Source organism: Ictalurus furcatus, chromosome 17 (genome assembly GCF_023375685.1).
Source record: "Ictalurus furcatus strain D&B chromosome 17, Billie_1.0, whole genome shotgun sequence".
NCBI classification, from domain to species: domain Eukaryota; kingdom Metazoa; phylum Chordata; class Actinopteri; order Siluriformes; family Ictaluridae; genus Ictalurus; species Ictalurus furcatus.
In genome coordinates, this window is record NC_071271.1 from 11,201,633 (window position 1) to 11,228,926 (window position 27,294).

The window sequence follows — 27,294 nt, forward strand, 5'->3', positions numbered from 1 at the left end:
CAGCAGGATCGGGCTATTAGTGATCATTACCAGTTCTCATGATAAATGGTCGGGAATTAAAAAAAGAAGAAAATACAGCATAAAGATAGCATGCACTAATATACAGTATATTCAATATAAAGCATGAATGAATGTTTACTGTATTTGTCAATGCACATATGTTGTTTATGCTGTTTACGCAATTATCCAAATACATTAAAAACAAAGAAAATATGTTTTATAGGAATAATGTAATTTCCTCGAACCCTTTAAGCGACAGACTAACAATCATTGGTCAAAATATCGCAAATATGTCTCATTTTGGGGGGAAAGCAAACGAGCCGTTTGAGAGCCAAAAGAACCGGCTCTTATTGAACTGATGCGTATAATCTGACAAACTGAAAAGGGGCTCGTTTGTATATCTTGTATTCACACAGGTCTAATACGCCATATGGGACAACTTGTCAGTGCACCATCGTGTATATTTAATGGTTTATTTGGTAATTATTAAACTGTGTTTTCAAGTCGAAGTGTTTTTGAACGTTTCAGTGTAACGCACACGTCATCATTATGCGCCCCTTTGAATGAAACCAAGCGGGAGTTTTGTCGCATTGAATGGGAAGTAGGAAAATTGTACCAAGAGCGACTTTATTTATACTGAGTATCTGCAACATCGTTTTTGAAACACATTGAAATGATTGATACAATCGAAAAAGACGACAATATCATAAGCGAGGAAGAAGCAGCTCAGTATGACCGGCAGATTCGCCTCTGGGGTCTGGATGCACAAAAGAGGTTTGAACTCTGCTAGCTAAAGAGCTAAGCGGCTAACTTGCTAATAAATATATACATGTGTTTCTCGGTTATTTTAAAATGTGCACATAAAATATGTAATATTCGTGGGCTTTTATGAATTCTTTTCCTAAATGATGTAAGATATGTAAGATCATCTTAATACTGTGGGTAGTCCAAATATTATAATATATTCAGTATAAAACATTATGTATTGGTTAGAGTACAATGAATTTTTAATAAGAACACTGATTTGTTGATGGTGTACCAGTGCTAAAATTCCATGCAATAAAGCATACACGATAGACAATTTATTTATAAGAGACTTACTTTAGTTTTAGTAAAAAGATTAAAGAATACATGACTAGTCGGGTGTCACTGTGGTTTACTGTCTGCCAAATGCCATACATGTAAATGCAAATGCAGCTTGTTAACATGTAGGCTCGCTTCTCAGGCTGAGGGGGTCTCGAGTGTTGCTCGTTGGACTCAGAGGACTGGGTGCTGAAGTGGCAAAAAACCTTATTCTAGCTGGAGTGAAAGCACTCACTCTTCTGGACCATGAACAGGTATGACGTTCATCAACCACCTCCTACTCATGGGAAGAATCAAAATCTGTGATCCATCCTGTAATAAATAACGCTGTGTTCAAACTAACTGTCCCTCAGTGGTGGAATGAATTTCCAACCTCAGTCCAGACAGCAGAATCTATCACTATCTTCAAAAAACAGCTAAAGACTCACTGCTTCCCTGAACAACTAACTAACCCCTAAAATGCTAACTCCACATTATCCTGAAAACAACACACACAAAAAAACATTCTGGCACTTACACCTCTATTCTGAGCATTTTGCTTTTCTAGAACTCAATTAAAAGATCTTGTATAGTAGCACAACTTGTATCGTTCTTCGCTTGATATATCGCTTTGCTTGTATTTCCTCATTTGTAAGTCGCTTTGGATAAAAGTGTCTGCTAAATGAATAAATGTAACTGTAAAGGTGTCCATCCAAGTACTAATTATGACATTCATATTCAGGTTACTGAGGAATCAAGACGAGCTCAGTTCCTCATCCCAGTGGATGCAGATGGTCAGAATCAAGCCCAGGCTTCCCTGGAACGAGCCCAGTTCCTCAATCCAATGGTGGAAGTAAAGGCTGACACAGATCAAGTGGAAAGCAAGCTGGATGACTTCTTTCTTCAGTTTGATGCAGTGAGTGTCTGAAAGAGCAGTCAGCATTGCTCAGTTTGCATCCTGAAAAGCTTCTGAATTATTAGTGTTACTTTCAGTAGTATTTTAATTAATTAATTAATTTATTTATTTATAAAAGACATTTCTGAAATCTTGCTGCACCACAGGGCAGTGTAACACACTCGGAAAAAAGTTCAATCTGCCCTCATCTGCATTCATGAGCTTACAGACGCCTGCGATTGGTTCATGTTGATGCATGTATTCCAACCCAAAAAGCATGGCCAATTTGGCTCCCTTGTCTCCCAGCTATGGATAGCTGTTGCATTGTTAGGTGAGCACGAGTTTGAAACCTGTCCATCGCTGGTAGGCAAATTCAAAGTTGCAATCTCGCAATGATGGGGCAAACACTTCTCTGTTGCACCACTCAAAGGATCTGACACATTGTACTTTTGTTTTGTTTAATATTGTGGGCCATCTGTGAGAGAATTGGTTCTTTCATCACTTACAATATAACCGCTATAGTCTTTCATCCACCTGCCGCTTTTTTTTTCTTTCTGTTTTGAAGTTAATAAGTAGAAAATTTAGTTAAAGTTCTCGTCTCAAACCGTTGTGTAGTGCACTTTATGTAGTCTTTGATACTGTTTTGTGTTTCACCATGGTCCTGGAGAAATGACTGATGTATACTAGCTGTGTAGAGGAATGACAATAAAAACCACTTGACTTTACTCGACCAATCAGATTTGAAAATTCACCTGCACGCTGGTAAAAATATTGTCTAGTAAATAATATTCATAGGAGTATAAGCAAGTCTTCATGTCATGCAGCATGGCTTCATTTGGCAGGATTCTTAACTATTATTCAAATGTCTGAAGGTTTGGATGAATGGAAGAGCGTGCTTAGAATCATGCACAAATCTTTTCGTTCCTGTTCCCTTGATGGCCAGTAGATGGTGTATTAAAGCCATATTACTGCTGTTGATCATAGTAAAAGATGCTTGGGTATCACGTTTTCTATTATTACCCAGTTCAGAATGTATTTCTGTTGAATTGATATTGTAACACATTAAACAACACACACACACACACACACACATATATATATATATATACATATATATATATATATATATATACATATATATATATATATATATATATATATATATATATATATATATATATATATATATATAAAATAATGTGTGTGTGTATATGTATGTGTGTGTGTATTCTATATATATATATATATATGTTGTTTAATAAGTTGTACTGCATGGTAGTGTCTGGTGACATAAATAAATAACAGAGGCAAAAGAATCACGGATTATTTTATAACATCAGTGTTAATTGGAGACACTAAGCTGCCTCCTTAGTAATGTTCCAGCATGGACAAATAAAGCTGCCCATTCCTAGGAGGATTGTCATTGTTTTGCTTAGAAACTGGACCTTGGCCCTTTCTTGTTTATCAGCGAATCTGTCCGCATATGAATGTTCAAAGCTCAGATGATCTGCCTCCCAGCCTGTCTGTGTTTGCGAGCCTCGGAATTCTCCCGGTGGGAGTACTAGTGAGAGTTTATAAGGAGGGGAAGAGGAGTATTGTGAGGAGGGGGTTCGTTACAGACAGTGCCGCTCTTTTATCTGCCTCCACTGATATTTCAAAGAGATATATGAGGGGAAAAGGCTAGCATGCTTGGGAGTGTGTTTTGGCTGCATGGCTCTTGCTGTACATCACTGATGCCATGATTGACAGCTTTTACTCAAGGGGCACATTGTCTATGTTGAAGAACTCACTTTGGTCTGTCGGTGAGCAAGAATGCTAATTCATATGCTACTTCCATATCCTTACAATGACTAGTATGGCACTGTCTTCACTGATGACTATGATGTTTACTCAAAAATCATGACATCTTGTTGAGCCAGCTATGTCAGGTCAATATTCCTTTCTTTTTCACTTTTTAACTTCACTAGACGTCATTACCTCATTACGTCATGGTAAAGAGGAGGAAATACTTGTTTTTTAGTTGTTGACAGAAACCCTTTGTGATTGGACAGTGGCAAAATGTGATGGCACAGCCTGTCCTTAAAGCTCCTGGGTGATGTGCTCCTTTTCTGAGAAGTGTTCTCAATATTCAGTATTGGTTTACATAACTTTCTTACAATGTTTAGAAATCCTTGTGGATTCAACAGTCAAGTGTGCACTGCTTATCAGTTAAGGAGAGCTGCACTGATGTTCTAACTAGTGAGGTTAAATGACAGTTGTGTGGCTGTAAACAACCTTCAGTCTCGAGTGATAAAATGATGTTTCAGCATGTTCTTAAAGGAGACAACCAGTGTCTTCAACCTGGCACAGCGTATATCAATATTCAGACAGTAAGTAAAGTGGTGTGTATTTCATGTAAACAGGCTTATCATCAATACAGAATGGGAGGGTGCAAGGGTTGGTGTCTTGGATAAGATGGACCAAGCCTGCTGGTTAGATATTCAGAATATCTAACTGCCCGGGAAAACCCTTCACGCGGTCAACTTTATTATAATTTTTTTTTAAATATTAGAAAATATAAAACACAATGAAAACTATGGGCTTTAATAAATATGTTTTGCTTTTGCATGCATCTCAATGAAAGCTAAAGTCTGGTTGTTTCGAAAAGTGAAAACCAAGACAGCTGCATTAAAAAATTTCATACAAATTCCACAAAAAATCCCCTACCCCCAAATCTACATTTATAACCTAATCTAATTATAGAAAACCAACATTACTGCCCTTATCTGTCAGTTGTACTGAATGTCTGTGGTCTTCTCTGTAGTGATGATGTAATAGCACAGGAGCGTCAGACGTTTCACAGCTGATATCTGATTACAAGGTGATTAGGCTTATGTCCTTTTTGCTTTGAAATGTAACTATCCAGCAAGTTAGAGGGGAGCCTAAGCAAAAACATTTCACCACTTTGGCAAAATGTAGTTGTTTTCCTAAAGTAGAAATGTCAAAGTACATTATTAGCAAAAAAAATTTAACTTTGGATAAATCCATTTTTTCTTTATTTTTATTATTTATTTGTTTGTAATTTTTTTTTTGCCTGTTTTTCTGGACCCACAGCAATATCAGAGGGGTTTTTCCCCAACCTCCACATGTATATATTATTACGATATTAGTTATTGTGACATTCATAGTTCATGAACCTGATTCATCTGGTTTTTGATTGGAGTAGATGTTTGGAATATGGATCTGAATCATATAAACTAATCTGTACTCAGGAAAAGCGTAAACTCAAGCATGAGTTCATGAAGATGATTATGATGATGATGTCTGAGTTCTGGTCGTTCTGTTTGAAAGTTACAGTCATTTACATACAGTACATCAATCGCATTCCTGAGAAATTCCCCACGGCAAGCAGAGACGTGAATTTCACTGTAGAAATTAAAACTGAAATAATTTCCTTATTCCTCGAGAAGGGTTTTTTTTTTTGTTAAAATTCTTAAACTCTTAATTCGTTCTCTTACTCCCAGGTGTGTCTGACAAGATGCTCCAGAGACCTGATGGTCCGAGTGGACCAGCTTTGCGCCACCAGAAACATTAAAGTCTTCTGTGGAGATGTCTTCGGTTACCATGGATACATGTTCTCTGACCTGGGCTTGGAGCATCATTATGTAGAGTGCGAGACTTGTGGCTCTTTAAAAAAAAATAAAAAAAATTACAATTTGTTTTAAATCTAATCAGTAACTGAAATAATGTTATGTATGGTAGTTTTAAGATGTTTTTGTTTTCCTTAGAGAGAAACCAAAGGTGGTGAAGTCATCAGAAGAGGCTAATGATGGCCCCGAAGTGAAGAAACCTAGAATTGATCTGAATGAGACTACCATGGTGAAAAAGGTGCGTTATCATGATTGTCTCCTGTTGGTTAACAAAGTTGAAAGTTATTAATTATCTCAAGTTCTCCAACTTCCTTCTTTTTTTTGTGTGAAGACGGCCAGTTTCTGCTCTTTAAAAGAGTCTCTTGAGGCTGACTGGACGAGTGAAGAGGCCAAGCGCAATCTCAAGCGCACACCACCAGATTACTTCTTACTACAAGGTACTTAACATCTATATATCCACAGCTAGTAACTTTACAAGGACAGTTTGGAAATGGTCAAAAGTGTAGCTCTTGCCACTGACTTTAATGAGAACCATGGGCTTACCACTTATCAGTCTTTTAGCTTTGGTGTTTTATTTTTATATTGTAGGTCAAACCAAACTAAATTTCCTGCCAGATTTACCAGAATTTCAGTACCAGATTTTCTTCATGCTCACACGCACATGTTGATGAATTCCAATCACCTGAAAATCACTAAGCATTTTTACAGCTGATTAACAGTTCCATAAACAGAAAAGCTCACAGTGAGCTGAAAATGACGACTAAAGAGTAAAAGGGTAATGTAACTAACCCTCAACTTGATTGGGTTTAAATCATATAATTTACATGGATTTCTGCACTTTTATATATGGAATGTACTGTCACAGTTAAATAACTTAAAAAAAACAACAACAATTTTTAATTACAATTGCAGCATTTAGCAGATGTCCTTATCCAGAGAGTATATTAGCACTTTGTAGTCTCTATCAAAAACATGTCCTCTAGTTTGACAGTGAACAGTCAACAGACTTATTACTCTCCAATGTTAAGTTAAGATTCTGATAGAATGTATTCTGATGTAACTATGTGTCAGCCAATGAGGGACAGATTGCGGCAGGGCTTCAGTAAACTATGTTAATATTGAACAAGATGGAGGTGCTAAGCGTGATTGTCAGCTACACTCACTGGTCACTTTATTGGTCACATCTGGCAGCAGCACAATGCATAAAGTCATGTAGATACAGATCAAGAGCTTCAGTTAATATTCACATCAGAATGGGGGGAAAAGTGTGATCTTGTGACTTTAACTGTGGTATGATTGTTGGTGCCAGATGGGCTGGTTTGAGTATTTCAGAAACTGCTGATCTCCTGGGATTTTCACACACTACAGTCTCTAGAGTTTACATAGAATGGTGTGAAAAACAAAAACAAAAAAACATCCTGTGTGTCTGCAGGCTGAAGCACCTTATTAATGAGAGAGATCAGAGGAGAATAACCAGACTGGTTTGAGCTGACAGGAAGTCTATAGTAACTCAAAGAAGCACTCTTATCTTGGACACAGACTCAACAAAACTGGACAGTTGAGGACTGGAAAAAGACCAGGTGATTCTTTTTTTCTAATCTTCAACTGTCCTGTTTGGGTGAGCCTGTGCCCTTCATAATGTCATATTCCTGTTATTGGCTGACAGGTATGGAACCCAATGTGGTCTTCTGCTGTTGTGGCCCATCCACCTCAAGGTTCGATGTTTTGTTCATGCTGAGATGATTTTCTGCTAACACGGTTGTAAAGTGTGATTATTTGAGTTACTATGTCCTTCCTGGCAGCTCAAACCAATCTGGCCATTTCCCCCTTCCTCTGACTGTAAAAAAAATATCTCAAGATATCAGCAGTTTCTGAAATATACAAACCAGACCATCTAATACCAACATCCATGCCATGGTTAAAGGCACAGGGATCACACTCCCTCCCCCCATTCTGATGTCTGATGTGAACATTAACCGAAGCTCTTGCCCTTTATCTGCATTTCTTTTTGCATTGCACTTCTGCCACATGATTCACTGAATGAATGTGGAGTTGTACAGGTATTCCTAATAAAAATGGACACGGAGTGTATATTATAGGTTGGACCAATTGTAAATGGGTCTTTAAACTAACCGAAGGCTTGGCTATATGCTGCAATTTTGTGTTTGCTTAACACAAATGTTCTTCAAATGAATCTTAACAGGCTAGCCAAGCCTAAATATTAGAATTATTTTTTCCCCCAGAAAAGTAAAGCTAGACAAATATACAGTCAGAATTATGTGCACCCTTGGTACTATAAATGTTATAGGGAACCTGGCACCTCTGTTCATTAAATCAAGACCAAGTTCATTAACATTATATGAATTGGAGATTCTCCACTCTGGTAGCCTGACCTAAACACTACCTTACAGATCTCCAATAATGAAATCATATTTGTACCATATTTCTGTATAAACTTGTCTGTTTATTTTGTGTGTTTTTAGACATTCTCATGTTAAACGCTCATTCTCCATTCATTATTAACCCTCTTACCCCTAAGTTCCCACAGTATTATGTCCCATAACCCTATATTCCCCAGAGAAACAGCACGCCAACCCTGAGTTCCTGGGCCAAAATCAACATTTTAATTTGACCATTTTTAGGCCTTGAAACAACTTATAATAATGTATTTGTGTAATATTACTTTGAAAATTAAGCAGTTCAGTGTTTTTAATAAACTTAGAGCACAATTCTTAACTAGAGAAATTACGAAAAAATGCTTGCTAAAATCCTTCTACTCATTTAGAAGTACCATACGAGCATCAGTGTGGTCAATGCCTTTGAATAAATTCAAGTAAATAATAAATAAATAAATGCATTTTAGCACCAAAAGTCAAGTTTCTGGTGATAATCAGACCAGCAGGTAGTGTTTTCACGAATGCACAGAAATGGTCCCGTTATGACTCCAGACCCCTGCAGTGTCAGTCGCACTGGTTGATGCTGAAGATGAAGATGGATCAGGGTCTGAATCAGGAGAGTTTGCGTTTCTATCACTTTCGGTTTCAACATCGCCTGAACTTTCACTGCTGTCACTATCTAGAATCCTCGCTCTTGCCTGTGTAACTGTGTATGTTTTTTTTTCACTGTTTTAGATGTACCTGTGTTCACTGTAGGTGTAACTTTAGCTGGAACATGATTAGCTGTTCGCTTTGGCATTTTTAGTTCACTTCTACTGGTACACCAATATTCACGCTTGGATCAGCTTCATCGTAATGCCGGCGTAATAACGTAATCACGTCATGACATCATGAACCTTCCGGGTCAAAAAATAATAATTACATAAGTAAGGAATCATAGCAGAGTAATGCCGGTACACCGGCCTTACGGGGATAACGTTTACACTGTAAAGCCGCTATATCGGCCTTACAGGGATTTGGCATAGACGACCAAGCCGGTATATCGTCCTTACAGGAATAGATCAAAGACGGGCAAGCCGGTTTTTCGGCCATACGGGGTAAGAGGGTTAAGAGTTTTTCCTTGGAAAATCATATGGGGATTATAATAAAATGCTGCTTAAAGGCCACATTATGGCTCAATAGATGGCTATTGTTGTCAACTGTAAATAACAGTTTTTGATGTGGGAAACACATCACTGCTTTGAAACATAGTTTGCTTATTAGTACACCCCATGGAAATTGTTGGCTTTTTTGATGCATTTGGGCAAGCAAATATTTGATCCTCTTTAAAACAATGCATATGAATGAAGTTGATATACTTGAACAAAACCACAAGAAAAAAATAGCTTTTCAATCATATATTCAACAGAAATATCAATGGATGTGAGATTCTTCTGTGGAAAAAAAGTAAGTACACCCTTGGCCTCAGAAGCTAGTATTGCCCCCTTTAGCAGAAATAATGTCTGGTGGATGTTTTGTATAATTGTCCACCAGGCTGGCTGGAATTTTTGACCACTCTTCCATGCAATTTTCTTTCAGTTGCAAGATGTTTGAGGGTTTTCTTGCATGTACTGCATGTTTCAAAATCCCCCCACAACATTTCAATGGGATTCAAATCCGGGCTTTGACTAGGCCATTCCAAACCCTCTATTTCTTTTTTTTGAGTCATTCCTTGGTGGATTTGCTAGTGTACTTAGGATCATTATCCTGTTGAAAGGTCCACTTTCGGTTCAACTTCAACTTTCAGACAGATGGCTTCACATTATCTTCAAGCACTCTTTGATATGATACAGAATTCAGTGTTGAATCAACAAATGCAGACAGTCCAGTCCCTGAGGCAGTGAAGCAACCCCAAACCATAACATTTCCACCACCGTGCTTCACAGTTGGAATGAAGTGCTTCCCCTGAAAAGTTGTCTTTGGTCAGCACCAAACATGTCTGCAATTACTGTGGCCAAACAACTCTGTCTTTGATTCGTTTGTCCAGAGCACATTATTTCAAAAGGCCTGGTCTTTGCCTATATGCTCATTGGCAAACCGTGGTCTTGCAAAGGCTCTTTCCTGGCACGCCTCCCATACAGGTAAAATTTGTGCAATCTCTTTCTGATTGTAGAAGCATGCACTTTGACACCAACAGTTGCAAGATTTACTAGCTGTGATGAAATTTTGGGGTCTTTTTGCATCAGAAGGTCTGCTCTTGTGCTGAATTTGCTAGGATGGCCAGTCCTGGACAATTTGGCAGTCGTTTGAAATCCGCACCACTTGTAGATGATTTTCCTTACAGTGAAATGATGTATTTCAAATAATTTGGAGATCTTTAAATCCACTGCCAGACTCATAGGCATCCACAGCGTTTTTTCTGAAGGCCTTATAGAACTCTTAGATCTTGGCATGATGACACCATACACCTTAATAACAAAGGGAACACCAGACACTAGATATGACAGGGGTATAAATAAGATGGGTTCCACCTGCAGTCCCTAAGCAGGTTCTAATTACTGGCACCCAATCTTGAACACCTGATTCAAATTTTATGGATTTGAAGGTGTGATAAACTTACTATTTTCCATGTGACTGATCTGTTTTTTTTTTTTGTTTTTTTAAAATTTTTTATTTAAATTGTGAAAATGACCTCAAAATGTCAGTTTTATGTGTCATTTGACAGTGTATCGCCTGTTTTAATAGGTACTGTTTCAAAGATGATCAAGAATCAATTGATCATCTTTGAAACAATGCCTATTAAAATAGACGATACACTGTCAAATGACACACAAAACTGACATTTTGAGGTCATTTTCACAATTTCCATGCGGTGTACTTATTTTTTTCCCCCACATAACTATATATCTATTATGTGTGTGTGTGTGTGTGTGTGTATATATGTATGTGTGTGTGTGTGTGTATATATATATATATATATATATATATATATATATATATATATACATGTTATATAAGGATTTTTTATTATATAAAAATTAAATAAATGCAAATAAAATGAAACATTTTTGTAATTTCTGAATGAAAAAGCAGCCCTGTTTTGTTCCATTGTTTTTTCCAAGGCATGGGTTTCACAAAGAAACTTCCAGTATAGACCACACCCACTTCTGGTTTAAATCCAAATGTGAATACAAATGTTTATACAGTATACAGATATATGTATACAGATACAAATATTTTGAGCACTAAATAGATACAGATAATGACATTGTGTTACACCCCTAGAGCATACATTAAGTAAAACATTGACCTCCACCCAACAACCTACAAGAAACCATCAGTGCATATTAATGGATTTCCTGAATTTTTTGAAATGCCAAAAATGGCCCTGTGAAAGCAGCTTTAAAAGCCTTTAAATGTAAAATATTTGGGGGTTGTTTTTCAGTTCAGTGGTGCATTACGTGCAGAAAATGATTTTGCCTAGAAATTGAATGAAAGCAGCTTTTTTTAAAAACATATTTCTCTGTACATCTCTAATTATAGAAACCATCAAAATAATGCGTAATGTGTGGTTACGCTGTGCTGGTTCCATTGACAACACTGTCTGCTCTGAATCTTTTTATATAAGCTCACCTGGCATTCTCATAGAGGACAGCTCATTTTTCATGGAAGGTTGTCCATGATCAGTCATGTGCAGTGACTTTAAAACAGAAAACACTGTCCGCCTTTCTAAAAAAAAAAAAAGCACAGATCACTAAAAAAAAAGGCTATGAATGCTCCAGTGCTTCACATATAGTTCTGAACTAATGGAAACAAAAACAAGCCCTATTTGTGCATTTAAAGGTTAGCAAGTACATTAGAGCGCTTATAAATGGCATGTAACGGCTGAGCTGCTTTTGAGGAAGAACTGTTTCCTTCGTGTTATCTCACTGATTTATCTGAGGTTATGTCAGCTCACTGATGGGGTTCTAAGGCAGATGGTGTGCCACTGATTTGAATCCTTTCTGCACCTCAAGAAATGTCTGATGTAATTTCACAATGGGAGTGTGGAGCAGAAAGTAACAGCTGAATAGGTCTAGATCTAGATGTAAATTTTTTATGCTGTTCTATATTTAATATGTCTTAGTGTAATATAGGTATTACTTTTGAAAAGTAAGAAAATGGTGGGTTAGAAAAAGAAATGGACACAGAAATGAATGGCTGAGGAGCAACAGCCAGTATAAAACCTGAGCTTTTATACTTAGTTTCATTATTCTGACTTTAAGGTTATAAGATTATCCAAATTGTAAAGTGAAAAATGATGGAAGGATGGAAGGGAGTGAATACATTTATGAAAAGATTTGAACTTGGTGTAGGCATTAGTCATTTAGTAATTTTAGGGGTTTTAGCTTGAACACTGAAGCAGAAATAATCAGAGATAAATGAAATGCAGTGAATAATGCTGTGCTAGCAATGTACTGGTTTGGTATGTTTTTCCTTAATTTTGATCAAGGTTAATATTTTTGTCCAGAACAGTATGGAATATAACTAGAAAGGAAACAGAATGAAATGAAGATACGAGACATAAACTCTTTAATGTAGTTTTGGCCAATCAGGTTTGGGAATCGTGTTCTGAATATATGCACATAGTAAATTTGTGTCAGAAAGGAATTAAACTGGAGATCTACGATAAATACTAAATGGCAGAGAATAAAGCTTTTGGCAGATCTAGCTGGAAATATATTAGTACATCTATCTGGAAACATTTCATGGAGATGTGTCTAAAAAAGAAATAACGTTTCCTTGCTGTATGATGGTATTTGTGGTTCACTTTGTGCCTGGTGGAAATTCAGTGTGCCTCAGCTGATGGTGTGGTGAGTGGGTGGTCAAGAAAGTCAGTTTCAGTATTTGGCAATGTTACATGGGTGATGTAATACCTGTCAAAGATCCTAAAGCATTCACATTTAAATGAATTCTCATTTTCAAATTAGCTTCATATGCTTTTAATATTCTAAAGCAAACTACAAGTGAAACAGTAGAAAGTTAAGGGTCCTGTTCAAGCTCCAGCAAACTTGCAACCTTCTGCTTCACACCCTGGCTCAAAAATTGCACATCAGTGCTAAGTTGCTCTCATGTCAGCTCTTCTAACTTTCTCTCTCTCACTCTTTCTCCTCCAGTATTGCTGAAATTCCGCACAGATAAAGGTCGAGACCCTCATCCAGGTAGCTTTGGTGAGGACTCTCAGTTACTCCTGCAGATCAGAGATGATCTCTTAGAGGCTATGGGGGTGAATCCGGAGCTGCTGCCTGACAACTTTGTCAGGTCCTCACTAACACATCAACTGTGAAACAGTTATCATACCTTGTAATTCATAGCTGTCTGAGTCGTGGGAATAACATTAGTGTATGTGCTCTGTCTTCACAGCTACTGTTTCTCTGAGATGGCTCCAGTGTGTGCTGTGGTGGGAGGAGTACTTGGTCAGGAAATAGTCAAGGTAGGATCTCACTCTCAGTTTCATTTTTTATTTATTCGTCAAAGTGTGTACGATTTAAATCTACTAATAGATTCATAGATTCAATTTATTCATAAAAAGAGAATAGGGAAATTCTGTATACACGGAAATTCCGTAATTATTCGTCAAAGTGTGTGTACGATTAAATCTGTTCATAGATGAACTGATAAGATTTTGGAATTGATCCAAGCAGGTTCAAGGTCACAGCAAGGTCAGATGTGTGAAATCGCTTTTGTCTTCAGTAGCTTCCTTCTCGTTTGAAGAGGATTTTAAAGGTATTTTTTGTATGGAAATTAGTAACAAGAAGTAATAGAATTCTTGGCAGCAGAAGCATTCCCGTCGATGCCATTTTAAGGGTATTTTGTGTATGCAAATTAGCACATACTCCATGCTTTTCTTTTATAGGCTCACTTCTGCCAACACCTGCATAAATATATGAGGGTAATTCGGGTGTTTTGTACCTGTAAATAAGGGTTAATGGGTGAGAATGTGCATGCACGCAGCTGAAGCTGATGGTGCAGGGTAGACTTCGTCTTTATTGTACTACTACACTATCTCAGTAGCTACACTAGCTCCTTCACCATTACAAAGTCCCAATCAACAAAGGGGTTGAGCTAAATATGATTAATTAAATCTACATTAATGGTATACAAGTAATAAATCTCTGATGTGAGGTCAGTGCAGTATGCTCTTGCAAACGTGAGTGTGTCACCTTTTGGGGCAAAGAAGCTTGCCATGTAAATAAGTAGTTAGAAGCTGCACCAACTAAGGTTAATAATTATCCTTGAAAAATACTGTCATCAGTGTTTTACAAATCAATAAAAGTTAAATGGACAAGTTACAGCCCATAAGACCTGTTAATTTTTTAAAAAATAAATCAGTCCATCCAAGATTTTGTAACTTGATAAATGCAAAATCAAGCAAACAGCACAATATTTGGAGGAGCTTGCAATTTTTCAAAATTACTGAAGACTTGGGCTAAGACATGTCATGTGACATCATCACAACGTGCATTCAGCCAAATCCCTTTTTGATTCATCCGACTCAAACATGAGTACAGCTGAAATGTCTTATTTACAAACAAATATCACTGCGAAAGATCGTGCAAAACAATTTAATGCAATCGCAGTTTCGCCAATTCAAGTAGTTTAACGCAAAAATAGAACAAAATACTCTGCAAGGTGCATTACAAATTTTGGGGGGAAAAGTCGCAGCAAGTCAAGCATTTTTGGCTGCAACAATCACAAATAAATCCTGTATGGACTGGTAAATGGAAAGTTTATCTTTTTTTTAATTCTTAAATTGTTAGTAGCATCAGTGGTAGTTAGTTGACTGGACAGTTATTGTGGGAAACTTTCGAATGTGGTATTTAGTGAAGGATTAAAACTTTTAGACTCATTCATGTTTACCTGCAGTCAGTAAAAATGCTTAGAAAGGAACTGGCATCAGTCTCGTGCACTTGTTTTTTATAGTTCATATTTATTGTCTCTTTAACACTGCACCTAATATGTAATACCTTATCACCATAAAAACCCTACGCCCCTATACAATGGAACTTTCATGAGCCGTGAAGGTGGTTTTCCTGATAAGGGTCTGTTTCAGGCATATGGCATCTGCCTTCCCCATTGGAACCTGGCAGTATACGGAAAACCTTTTAGCTGCCGACACTTTTTAAATGCCAGAATGGAAAAGGTAACATTCCGGTCACTGGAATCCAATTCCTGTCAGTAATGTTGGCATAAAATCCACATATGGTTTAAAAGTGTCCATTAAACCCCGCCTACTATTGTTCATGTTTGGCAATGTGTTAAATGTGCATACAATTCATGTTCGCAAGAAGGCCGGTAAAGTACTGAGTCAGATTAGTGATGTAATATGAAGATGTACGTGCCTGATTAAGGTTGACCTCATCGTACATTCTGAAATTTGCTGGAGTCAGTTAGAGAAGCCTAGTGGAGCATGTGAGTGCGGTGGATACAGTGCTGGTTGGGCAAGCCTTCACACCCACATGGTGGTGGTGGAGAGAAGCCAGGATGTCGCGCCATCTCCTTGCATGATGAAACAGGCTGTAACTCACACATGGTACTTTGCTGTCCCTCACCCATCAACCACAAGTACCACGGAAACGAACAACCTCCAGTGCTTAACTCCGAAAAGCTATCAGTGACACTGAAGTACATTTGTCACATTGGTTGTGTGTGTAAAAACAGGCGCTGTCCCAGAGGGATGCCCCACACAGGAACTTCTTCTTTTTTGATGGACTGAAGGGCAGTGGCGTGGTGGACTACTTTGGAGCCAAATGATCGTGGAGAATACCAAGGACAAGTGAACAAAATGTAGGCACTCGAAGCATCATGGAAAGACCTTTTCAGTGCTGCAAAACAAACATTTTAAACAATAAGCACTCCTTTGAGGAGCTTAGGCAGTGTCGTTATTTTTTCTGAGTTTATACAGTCTGCAGGCATACACTCACCTTTTTCTGCCTGCTGTTATGACAATATAGTGAAGTTCCATGGCAAATTTTGTGATTTCCCATTTTGTAATGAAAAGATTCAAATAAATACATTTCTTTTGGATTACATGGGCAGCATATATTTTTCTGTATGAGATTTTCTGTCATTCTTGTGTGTAATATTTCAATTGAAGGAATTGTAGCACTCATCCATATGGGTATATATTAGAGTATATCTAGCCTATTACACAAAGAGATTGTGCTGGATGACATAACATGGCAATTGACACTTAAAAGTGAAAAAACATGAGAAAGTAAAGCCAAGGTGAGGTCAAGTTTATGTATCAAGAAGACCATCTGTGGTTAGGTAACTTATTTATGACCTTGGCTGAGGTATGTGCAGTGACGTTATTTGGCACAACATACTCAGTGACTAAGCAGCATAAGAGAAACAATAAATGTTTTGATCTGGAAGTTTTCCCTCAGCTGGAGAGTCTGGTCTGTCCAGTCTGGTCTGCTGGAATTTCAAACAAGAGGGTTAAAACTAACACAATTGGCAACTATGCTGGAGACATGCAAAGTAAACGATTTAGATTGACCAGAAACGGGATTTGAACACCAGACACCAAGCCATCAGTCTGTGGTTCACTCTGGCCAACACTGGAACAGGATACATTGGAACAGGATACACCAGTTAGACAGGTGCCGAGGAGGAGTGGCACCAAGACACGACTCTTTTGTCTTTACACAGACGAGACACTTAATAAAATTATAGGTATTGCAGATGGCCCAAACTCTTTCATGTGTTAACTTATCTTATTTTCCCTACTGTGGACTTTAATCTGCTAGTCTGGTGCAGTGACATGGGAATAGATATGATTGCTATGAACTGCTCTTTGTACTGTAGGATAGATGTTGATGAGACGAAATTGTGGCTGCGTGGCAACTACAACCGATGGATAAATAAACAAAATGTTCTTTCTCTTAGGTGAAAGGACACATGGAAAGGAGAAAATCAAGGCCATATGAGATGCTGACTAGTTAAGATGTGCTATTCCCTAGCTAAAAGAAGGCAGGATTAATTACTAACATAGACCCTCAACGGCAATCCTGATGACCCCCTTCCCATGTGGTGCTTATTGCTCCCTGCAGTTCATTTCCTCTGGCTTTTAGCAATGCAGCCAATCATTACACTGTCACCAGACATAACAAAAGGAAAACTAACCTCTGATTGGTCCTTTTCTTGTTGGGCCCAGGTAAGGACCATGGTAATACTGTTTTTTTTCCCCCTCTCACTATCAATTGCATGCGAAGGCCCAATTATTATTTTGCTTATTTGCATGTAACAAAACAATGTTCTTATTCTTAGTTTGTCCCTCACAGATGTACAGTGTGTAAACAAAACACCTAATGGGAAAAGAATGAGTTCACGTATGAGGAAATGAATGCATAAAAACCCACAGAGTGGATTCTTTACTGGCCATTAACTCAGGAAGTAAATGAACCTGTCTTTCCTGTTTAAAATATTTGGTCATACTTTCCACATGAGCCTTCCATTGTTACACATCAGAAAACACAAACAGTGTATTACTACATTATATAAGAGATATTCTTGCTTGCTTTACTGAGCTAACATACCCTGAGGGTGTAATATCTTACTAACTTCTACAGGTCAGTGATCATGATTGAATGCTAAATTAACTTGTCTAAACTAATTGTGTGGTTCTACCTAGTTGCTATCATGTGAAATTAATCATGGTGGGTTTTTTTTTAAGCACATCACTCATAAATATTGTCATATTTCTCTTTATTTTAAAAAGGCAAAGGGGGAAAACATACCAAAATTCATATAGAAAATTGATTAGAAAAAAGTCAAAAACAGCAAATGTACAAGGCTAGAAAATGAGATTGACATGAGCTTGAGTGTAGTGTGATGTTCACAGTTCACACTTAAGGCCTTTCCCTCAGGAAGAGAGTGCATCAGAGAATACACCTATCCACAAGAAGCCACACACTGTCCACAGGAAGTGGTATACACCACTGCTTTACACAGGAAGTCATAAGACAGGCAGTCATGAGACAGACCGCTGGTACTCAGTATGCTCAGAAATACAGTACAGTACCCACGTGAAAAAAGGACCAAAAAAGGAGAGTGCTAACAAAGTTTTCACATGGTTTACCCACAGACATCGCATATGTGGTTTGTTAGATACATGCCTATGAACTTCATGTGAGAGCAATGGCAACATGCAAGCAATCTAGTTGAAGGCCCCAGAGATTCGTCGTCCAAAGACAACGAATCTACATATTGAAAGGTTTGTCTTCAAGTAAAAAAGGTCTGGCTCAGTTTCTTCCATAATCTTATTGCAGCAAAATCATGACCATAATTAAATTACAGCAGAAATAAATTTTGCTACTGACTTCTTTTGTAGTTTTTTTGAGTTTGGACATTTGGACAGTAGGTTTTATTACAAGAGAAAAATCCCCAGAGAACTAAACTTTATCTCCATGCTCATTCAATCTGGTTGCTCTTTACAAGCCTTGCTTATAGGATATAAAAAAAGAAACTTCCAAATAATTCATGAAAATAACTTGAGCTTATAACATTAGCTTATAGTTTTTAAACCAAATACATCAGTTTCATCCCTACTCCTCACGAAGGACCAAGCATCAGAAAGGACAGAAAAATAAATAGCTTAACCTTTGTTTCTCATGATAGATTTTTTTGTAATATGTGTACGGGGGCATATTCACAAACTAAACTAATCGTATATCCAAATGTAGATCCTTTTGTGAACATTTTAAATAGTTCTTGGATTTAAGTTTAACCTCCCTGCATTGGTCCATACAAAGTTCAAGAAAACATAAATCTTACATACAGCTTCCAAACAAAAAACAAGGAACTGTTAAGTATTTTAAAGTTTCACCAAAATATACATGATACACCAGGATGAGAACGGCCAATTCCTTCCATCTCTTGCCTGTTGCCATTTTCTCCCAAAATATTTACACACAAGTTCATTACGAATATTAACACTGCTACCCAGCCATTTGGACAGCCTGTAGACTGGTGGGTCCACATGGCTTCCGGCCTCAATTCTAGTGCCTCCATTGGAGGTGATCAAGCTTTGAAATGAGTGGTGACTGTCGTGTTCCAAAGTGTACGTACAGGTGGGAGCACCAAGGCACTGACCCTTTACCCCACCACCCACCCCACCCCACCCCAAACACCGTTCATTGACTGCCCCTGCTAAATCAAGCACATGTACGATTTTAAAGGGTGATGTAAGGCACATTCACCACACTGGGTTCGCTGTAGAGGAAGTGTGTGGTATTGAAAGGCCTGCCTGTCCCTGTCACCTGAACGTCTCTTATTTTGATAGTCTTGTTTAGTAGTGCCCTTTTCCCTGTGCTGTGGTGCAGTATTGCTCCGTAAGGCAGCTAAGACCAGATACAGCATTTCAGTGTCTGAGGTACAACCCATCCTTTCAATTAGTGCATTCTGAAGACCTAGATCGACTGAATTTTGGCATTTGGTTTTGAATGCTTGTCATGGATGTGTGTTGACCCTGCTTTCACACTAGCAAAGCAAAAGGCGCTGATGTCGCTTACAGTTTGTCTTGTATGGGCATACACTTCCGGCTTCTTTAAGTTCTGATCAAAGATAGTAGATAAATGCCAAAATGTATACATTTACAGATATTGCCATGTTATCTTTGTTTAATGTATTTTTTATATTGTACTTGCAATCCCCCCAAAATATCAATCGCCTATTGCTCTGTTTCTTGCTAATGTAAACACAGGGTTGAGAGTAAAAGAATGATCTATATTAGTGAATTGCCCACTGTCTAAACACACTTTTTTGACACATTTGTTGACCCTTCACAGATTCTCTGAGTACCCAGGCCTTCAGGTTGGTCAAAAATAAAAGGAAATTTCCAAAAATAGAAACAAGCGTCCAACCGATTGTGCTTCACAGCTTCACAGATCTAGAGAGGCACAAGCATTTCTCCCCCTTAACATGCCCCGACTCCGACACAGACTTCATTCACTTGCTACATGAAACTCCTCCCAAAAGAGACAGAAAAAAACTAATATACAACATATACAATGGAGAAACAACACAAACAAGAGAACTCTCCACAGGAACAAAAAAAACAACAAAAAAAAACTCCACAGTGCATTCTGGGCCTGCAGAAATGTCCCCGAGCCAGTGCAGTAGATTAGAGGCTGTTTTAGGGAGCGCCGGCGCCCCCCCGCAGTGCCAAATACCCGTCCGTTTATCTGAGCTGGTAGAGGGTGCTGATGGTGTCGGCCAGGAAGGCGACCAGGCCGCGGTACAGGCCTCTCCAGTTCTGCCACTGTGCGCCCTCATTCTGAAACATACAAAGAATGTGATAGTGAGTGGATGTTAGAATACACAAACACCTTGGACACTATTAGTGAAAGTAATGTACAGTTAGAGGCCATGCTAGAGTCTGATAACAACATGGTTTATGGTTTGCATCTCATTACAGTGTGCTTGATCAAGATTGTAAGCCTCAGCATAAATTCAAAAGTAGAATCATTTACAAAGCGATTTATAATTATGTTACTGTAGACGAAACATCTCTCTACTTGAGCGACAGCTAGACACAACAAACTAGTACTTGACAATCACATAAACTTCATTAGCCAAAGAAAACAGTGATGTGTAAAAAAAAATCTGTGATGTCCATATACGTGTGTGCACACACATATGAAAGAATGACCCAGCAACAAAGAGAAAGCGATCATGTGTGTCTAAGTACCAGACGCGCGTGCTTGCGAAGTAGTCCCTGCCAGACAATGTCTGCAACAACAGTCTGGTGAGATGCTATTCAACAACTGCTGTGAGTCATCATCTAAAAATAACTCTCAGAGAGGAGTGATCAGAACTCAGAGAGTTAGTGAATAACTGACAGATCACTTCTATAGTCCCTGAAAAGTGGCACTGAAATCACTAGGGCATGTAGAGAGGGTAGAACCGGCCAGCACAGGGGTTATGTGAGAACACAGGAGTAGCAGACAGTTAACATGACACAACAGGTCATGAACTACTACTACAGCCCAGTTGCCACAACAGTGTCCACCCTATCATTATAATGTTAACCGCTCTGCAGTTAGTAAACAAGCACATACTCATTAATTCTCCAAGCTACAGATTCTACAATGGTTGACCTCTAATCTCTACGCATTATGAGCAAGCTAAAACCATAAGCCGCTTTGATGTGAATTTTCATTAATAATGACTTGTGCAACTGGAGTGTGAGAAAACTGCAAAGTAATATGACATTTCACATATAATATAATATTAATATATATAATAATGTCAATAATATAATAAAAATATTGGGGTTTTTTTTGTTCTAGGTAGCACTGACGTCTAAATCAACTACAATAATTACTTTTTTTTTATGTTCCAGTAACACAAACACGAATTACTAATAATTCTGGTATTATATTTACGTTAACAACCGGTGTCGCTTTGATTTAGTGCACTTCCTTTCTGCGCTTTGTTTTGTGTATGAGTGTAGGACTTTACAGGAAGCAACAATAAGACCAGGAAGAAATGACCATACAGATGCACCTACTAAAGAGGATGCTTTTACAAGCTCACTGCAATGAATTTTCAGTAAATTATAAGAAAGTCATTTTAAAGCCCCCACCTAATCCTGGGAAAATATTTATATCAAACATATAATAGGGTCAAGGGTCCTCCATAGAAGGACGTTATTGTATATTTATTTTATAGACCCTGCCAGAGTAAGAACCATGCCGAGTTTTTTGTACCTTTCTGCTCTCCGGACCTGCCTGACCCATCCTGATGCCCTACTTCTAGTTGGAGTTCTCATCAATTTGAAGTCACATGCTGCTGCTGAGGATGGCATGACATGGTGCAGCCTAAAGATCATTGAGATTACTGAGGATGGTACCACTTAAAAACCATAAGATGGCTTTGGACCTCAATTCATATGAAGAGTTATGCTTGGGGCAGCTGTGGCTCAGGTGGTAGAGCGGGTTGTCCACTAATCGCAGGGTTGGTAGTTTGATTACTGGACCATATGACTCCACATACTGAAGTGTCCTTGGGCAAGACACTGAACCCCAAGTTGCTCCCAATGGCAGGTGCCTTGCATGGTTGTCATTGGTGTGTGTGTGTGTGAGTGTGTGTGTGAATGGGTGAATGAGACACAGTGTAAAGCGCTTCGAACCACTAAGGTTAAAAAGGCGCTATATAAGTGCAGACCATTTACCATGATGGCTAGGATTACAACTGCTATGATGAGGTTGGGTTCCCTTTTGAGTATGGTTCATCTCAAGGTTTCTTCCTCATAGTGTCTCAGGGAGTTTTTCCTTGCCACCGTCGCCTGCTCATTAGCAAAAAACATACATTTAACATCTATATCCTGAATTTATATATCTCTGTAAAGCAGCTTTGGGACAAATTGTTAAAAAGTGCTATACAAATAAAACTGAATTGAACTGAATTGTATGCATATTATATTTCATTTGTGTAATATACTGTAACAAGTGTTTCTCCAGTTCTTAAGAGTGCTTCCCTGTATGTATATCTTTAGTTGTAGGGATTAGACAGGTTAAGATAGATTGGTGTGTGAGTGAACAAAAGAAAACATTCTGAACACGACGAAGTTACAGAGTAGTGAGAGTGAAAGGAGACAAGAGGTACGTTCTACATATGCATTTCTACCCCCTATACATACACACCCACATCCAGCCAAGTTGTTGTGCCACTGCTTGAGAAAGTACCTATGAGAGTGAAAGGAGACAAGAAGTGCATTCTACATATACATTTCTACCCCTATACATACACACCCACATCCAGTCAAGTTGTTGTTCCACTGCTTGAGGAAGTACCTATAATTTCTCGACTGGTCCTGAGTAAACAACACTTGCGTCGTGTGCCGTAAAAGCATCCTGGTATCACAGAGTTTAGCGGAGCAACAAAACAAGCTGTGCGCGTGATTCCCAAAACAGGAGGTTCAGCCACGTGACATACCGGTTTATTGTGTGTTACATTTGTACAAGTAACTGACTGTTTCTGTGATTGTGTGACAGTGCAACTGAAAGTGTTAAAAAAAAAATGTCTACAGTGCACTGTCTAGGTACATGATTGTGAATATGACAAGTGTGTTAGTGTGCGTGTGTCAATGTGTGACTACTGGGTATGTTTGTGTATTTCTGTGTGTGTACATACAAGGGTGTGTAGGCTGGAGCACTCAGACTCAGTGAGTGCTGGAATAGTGCGGTGACATCATGTGTGTTTGTCTGAGAGGCGAGGAGAAGGGAGGAGGGGGAGTTGGTTTGCATGGGGGAGGGAGAGATTAGACTGTGTTTACTCCCTGCCTGCTCCACGGGCTAACTCCTCACGCGATACGGCAGGGAGATCGAGAGCAGCAGAAAGACAGAGGCAGGAAGGAAGGAGAGGGAGAGGGGGAGAGAGAGAGAGAGAGAGGGGGGAGAAAGCGAGAACAAGAGAGAGCGGGTGCACAAATGAGAGGGAAGGCATCAGGTTCAACCACTACAGGAAATCTGACTCCAGTCACAACACTAGCCATGGTGAATACCACATTGATCCATTTACTAGAAAAGCCACTGGAGGCTACGTGCACACAGACACTTGCACATTTTCGCAAACATTGTCACTGACACATGTCGCACCAATCACCGTTACACAAAAGAAGGCCGGGGTTGGACTATACACCAGCACAGCTATATCACACTAACTGGTTCCTCACCATTCTCTGAAAGTAAACAGCGTTCATCTCGTCTCCTATGGTTCTCAGCTGGATGGCCACTCTCCCCACCACTTGTTCCTCCTCCATGGACTCCTCATCAACCGCAGAGCCTCGGCGGCTTGATTGTGCCGAGGAGCTACTGCTCTCGGGAAGGAGATCGGGCAAGGGCTGCTGCCTCCTGTTGGGATACAACCTCTCCTGCCCGGTTCCTGAAGGAGATACAGAAAAAAAATTCACTGTCAGAGAGGTCCATCTCATTCCATAAAAAGCAGAGAGAAATTTGTAGATATGAACAAGCCTCCTCGTTCTTTGATTACTGAAACTTTAACATCAGCATACCATCAAATGTTTATCCTATGTAAACACATTATCTTTTAGGGAAACTGGAAGGACTTTTCTGGCCAAAATAAACAAGCAAAAAGCTGACAATCATGGAGATGAACAGCTTGAATGAGCACGCCAGATCCATAATCAGCCCATCGCACATCTTTCATCTTTGCCAAAAAGTAACCCCTCAAACCTCCAGCAATCTTCTCCCTAGTCAAAGAATTTCAACAGTTGCTTCAGGACACTTCATTTTTCTCATTTAAGGTTTACATATAATCTCATAATCTGTTTAATCCAAGCCTAGAAAGCAAGAATGTGAGTCTTTCAATGGTAATAATTACATTATAAAACAGTAACTACACATCAAGGATGATGCCTTAATTAAAGGTTTATAGTTAAAAGCCTTTATTTTCGCTACTAGCATGCACAAATAGCTCCACATTATGAGGAAATGCATGTGTGTGGGGCTGAGCTCTGCTAATCCTTCAAGCAGGTGACTGAACAGAGCGAGCAACACTGGGAGAGCCGTGGTATTCTGGCTTGTTGCCAGGGTAACTGTAAGCCCATGCAGCCTGTGAAGAAATGCAGCCATTGGTGGACAGGAACAAGGACCGGGCGGTGATTGGATGGACAGTGTGAGTGTGTGTGTGTGTTGGGGAAGGCAGGCCAAAAGCCTGCAGCTTTTATAAAGGAGGTGCCAAAAAAGCAGCACCAAAAGGGTTCAGCTGAGGATACGATAGCAATGACGATGTGTGGAAATTTTGGAAAGATACAGTGAACAACGACTGTGGGACCAAAACACTGCAAGGACGCTGCTCAGTGCAGCGCAGGCATTCTGATACTGTGTGCTGGGTTGTGCTCAGCAGGAAGACACTTGCCCAGGGCAAGTTGCAACATGTCCTTTTTTCTAACTCATGGCCACAGAGGGGCAAAAAACACTTCCTGGAATCTCGACCATGAACCACGGTTATTGTTGCTAGTACCCGAAATGTTTTTTTCTTCAGGATTTTAGTAATGCTTATCAAACAATCTGTCAAGCACACTGTAAAGCATACATACATAGCCACATGTACAGATCACTTGCAAGTGAAGTGTATATGATTAAAGGCGAAGATACCTGAGCTATCTCTGAGTGGACCTTCCTGTTGGGGGGAACTGGCCATGCTCACAGTGTCCTGTGTGGAGATAACGGGTGCTGTTACAGTGCTGGTCTGAGTAGCCACAGTCCTGCATCGTTGTCTGGACTGCAGAACCTGCTGTGTACCTCCGCTGGGCCAGGCATCCCGACGCAGCACCTCCATTCTGCAGGTCTGTGGCTGCGCAGGGCTCTGACCGTCCACCCTACTGTCCGGCTGTGGCCGGGCCATGACTAAAAGTGTCTGTAGTGTGTGGGGAAAAAAAACCTTAGTTGCGAATCCTATTCAAGACAATGCTGTGGATCTTTTATGCACGTTCCCTCAGTAAACACTTGGCTATATCAAAGATGAAGGGACAAGTTCAGTCTTGTGGGGTCATTTCATTTAAAAATACATGTCTAGATTTAGTCTGTATAATGTGTATAATGTTCAAAAGCAATATGCACGACTTAACATTAAAATATGTTGTTTTGTGTTGAGTAAAATGGTGGTTGCAAAATGTCCAAGTACATAAATTATGCAGAATTATAAAGAGTAATACATTATCACAATCTCCAACATCTTTCAAAACTTAAATTTTTTTTCAGGGGATATTATTTTGGGTTCTTCTGGCAATACAAAAAGAAAAATCAAGATGTAACTAAGCCGATTTAAAAACGTTACATTTACATTAGAGGGCAGGAGTCATCTGTAACATCCCTACTTTTCATTTTCATTAAAAAAAAACACACACGTATTGAATTGAATTGTCAAAGAAAGTAAAAAAAATATTCACCCACCATTTCTCTATCAGACAACTGAATATTAAATTTAAAACATCCTCAAGCAATGAACACCGTCAATTTATTCTAAAACATCGTGCTTCCCCCCTATTGCCTGCAGGCCAGTTCAGAGTGACCGCTAGGGGGCGAGCGCGAGCGGCGCGCCGGCTTGTTTGTAAACAAATCCGTGCATGTAGCGGTAATCACAACCGCGCGCGCTTTCTCGGCTCCGGCACAACACGTTTACACACGCATAAACTATTAAGAAAAAAAGCACGAATCCATTTGACACTTGTACATGAAATCTGCAATAAGACATTTCCAAGTTGCAACACTGCTTGAGATTGTTATCAGCGTTTCGCTTGGCTTGATTGCCCGATATGGAAAATATGAAGCGATGGAAAAGTACAGCATGGTTATTATACAAAGTAGACGGACTGAGCGAGTGATGAAACATGCTGGAAACTAATTTACACTAAGCAATACAACGAAGCCTTCGGGGTGATTTTGAAACACGTTAACGGCGTGATCGGGTTTGTTGATTTATCGAGCGCGTGCGTCCGTGACAGAAGGAGCCACTGCATGTAATGGCAATAATATAATACAGGACCACTTTACGCCTTGTTAGAGGCATAAACACTCTAATAACTGTCCCGTTTATATGAATATTGTATCCAGTCATGACCTGACATCTTTCAGTGAGTTTTTTTTCCACTTTCTTACTGAGACTGGATCACTAGAGTGTGTGACACACCCACCGCCCCAACAAGATCAAAACACGAATAAACTAGTGAGCTCTAACTTCACTCAAGTGACACATGAGGACAGCGCTACAAAGATATTCCTTGCAAATAAATCACCATCGTCACTCTTACCTGTGAAACAGTAGTTTGGTAATGTGTAGATATCAGTCCAGTGTTCGGTTGTGGCGTGTTGTTGGTGTGGGTTTTTTTTCTTGGTCAGTAACTGGCGTGCTCGGGTTTTCCGCGCCACATAAACCTTATTCCTGTTCTTAGTTTCTCGCGGTTTGCTCGAGTTACAGAGTAAATCCGTTCATGATGCGTGACAGGTTAATATTCCTCCATGCCTGTTTGTGTGTGTGTGTGTGTGAGAGAGAGAGAGAGAGAGAGAGAGTAAGTGGCTCTTGTTGACACCGTGCCGTGTGTCAGTGCAGAAGACGCGAGCTTCAATAATGACAGCCGCTCGCGCTCACTCCCGCGAAGTGCTCTCTTTGGCGACGCCCTCTTTTCTGCGTGTTCCGTAACAAGTCCCGACATGCTCGTCACACCATCAACACCATCCCGCACAGCACGCTGTCAGTTTCCCGCCCATGGGCGCACAAATCCCGCCTCCTGTACAAGTATTGGCTGGGAAGTTCATCTTGACGG

General features: G+C 39.3%; 2 protein-coding genes across 6 annotated transcripts; one reads left to right on the forward strand and one right to left on the reverse strand.

Moving 5' to 3' along the window:
* Positions 1–310: 310 nt before the first annotated feature.
* Positions 311–17,536, forward strand: sae1 (SUMO1 activating enzyme subunit 1). 4 transcript variants are annotated; one of them, XM_053646335.1, is made up of 9 exons: positions 311–774; positions 1,226–1,337; positions 1,805–1,978; positions 5,461–5,606; positions 5,725–5,824; positions 5,918–6,023; positions 13,118–13,262; positions 13,365–13,434; positions 16,893–17,536. In XM_053646335.1, the coding sequence occupies exons 1-9, from the start codon at positions 674–676 to the stop codon at positions 16,947–16,949; spliced, it is 1,011 nt and encodes a 336-aa protein (XP_053502310.1). In that variant the 5' UTR covers positions 311–673; the 3' UTR covers positions 16,950–17,536. The 4 variants fall into 4 exon arrangements, with proteins under 4 accessions (XP_053502310.1, XP_053502313.1, XP_053502312.1 ...); XM_053646338.1 differs by having other exon boundaries at positions 13,118–13,171; XM_053646337.1 differs by lacking the exon at positions 16,893–17,536 and adding an exon at positions 15,663–16,031 and having other exon boundaries at positions 312–774; positions 13,118–13,171.
* A 145-nt stretch (positions 17,537–17,681) lies between these two features.
* Positions 17,682–27,023, reverse strand: bbc3 (BCL2 binding component 3). Of its 2 annotated transcripts, none has more exons than XM_053646341.1 (4): positions 26,782–27,023; positions 25,127–25,388; positions 23,683–23,891; positions 17,682–20,280 (listed from the first exon to the last, which is right to left on the reverse strand). In XM_053646341.1, exons 2-4 carry the CDS (start codon positions 25,374–25,376, stop codon positions 20,185–20,187), a joined length of 555 nt encoding a protein of 184 aa, XP_053502316.1. In that variant the 5' UTR covers positions 25,377–25,388; positions 26,782–27,023; the 3' UTR covers positions 17,682–20,184. The 2 variants fall into 2 exon arrangements, with proteins under 2 accessions (XP_053502316.1, XP_053502317.1); XM_053646342.1 differs by lacking the exon at positions 17,682–20,280 and adding an exon at positions 21,534–22,293.
* Positions 27,024–27,294: the final 271 nt, after the last annotated feature.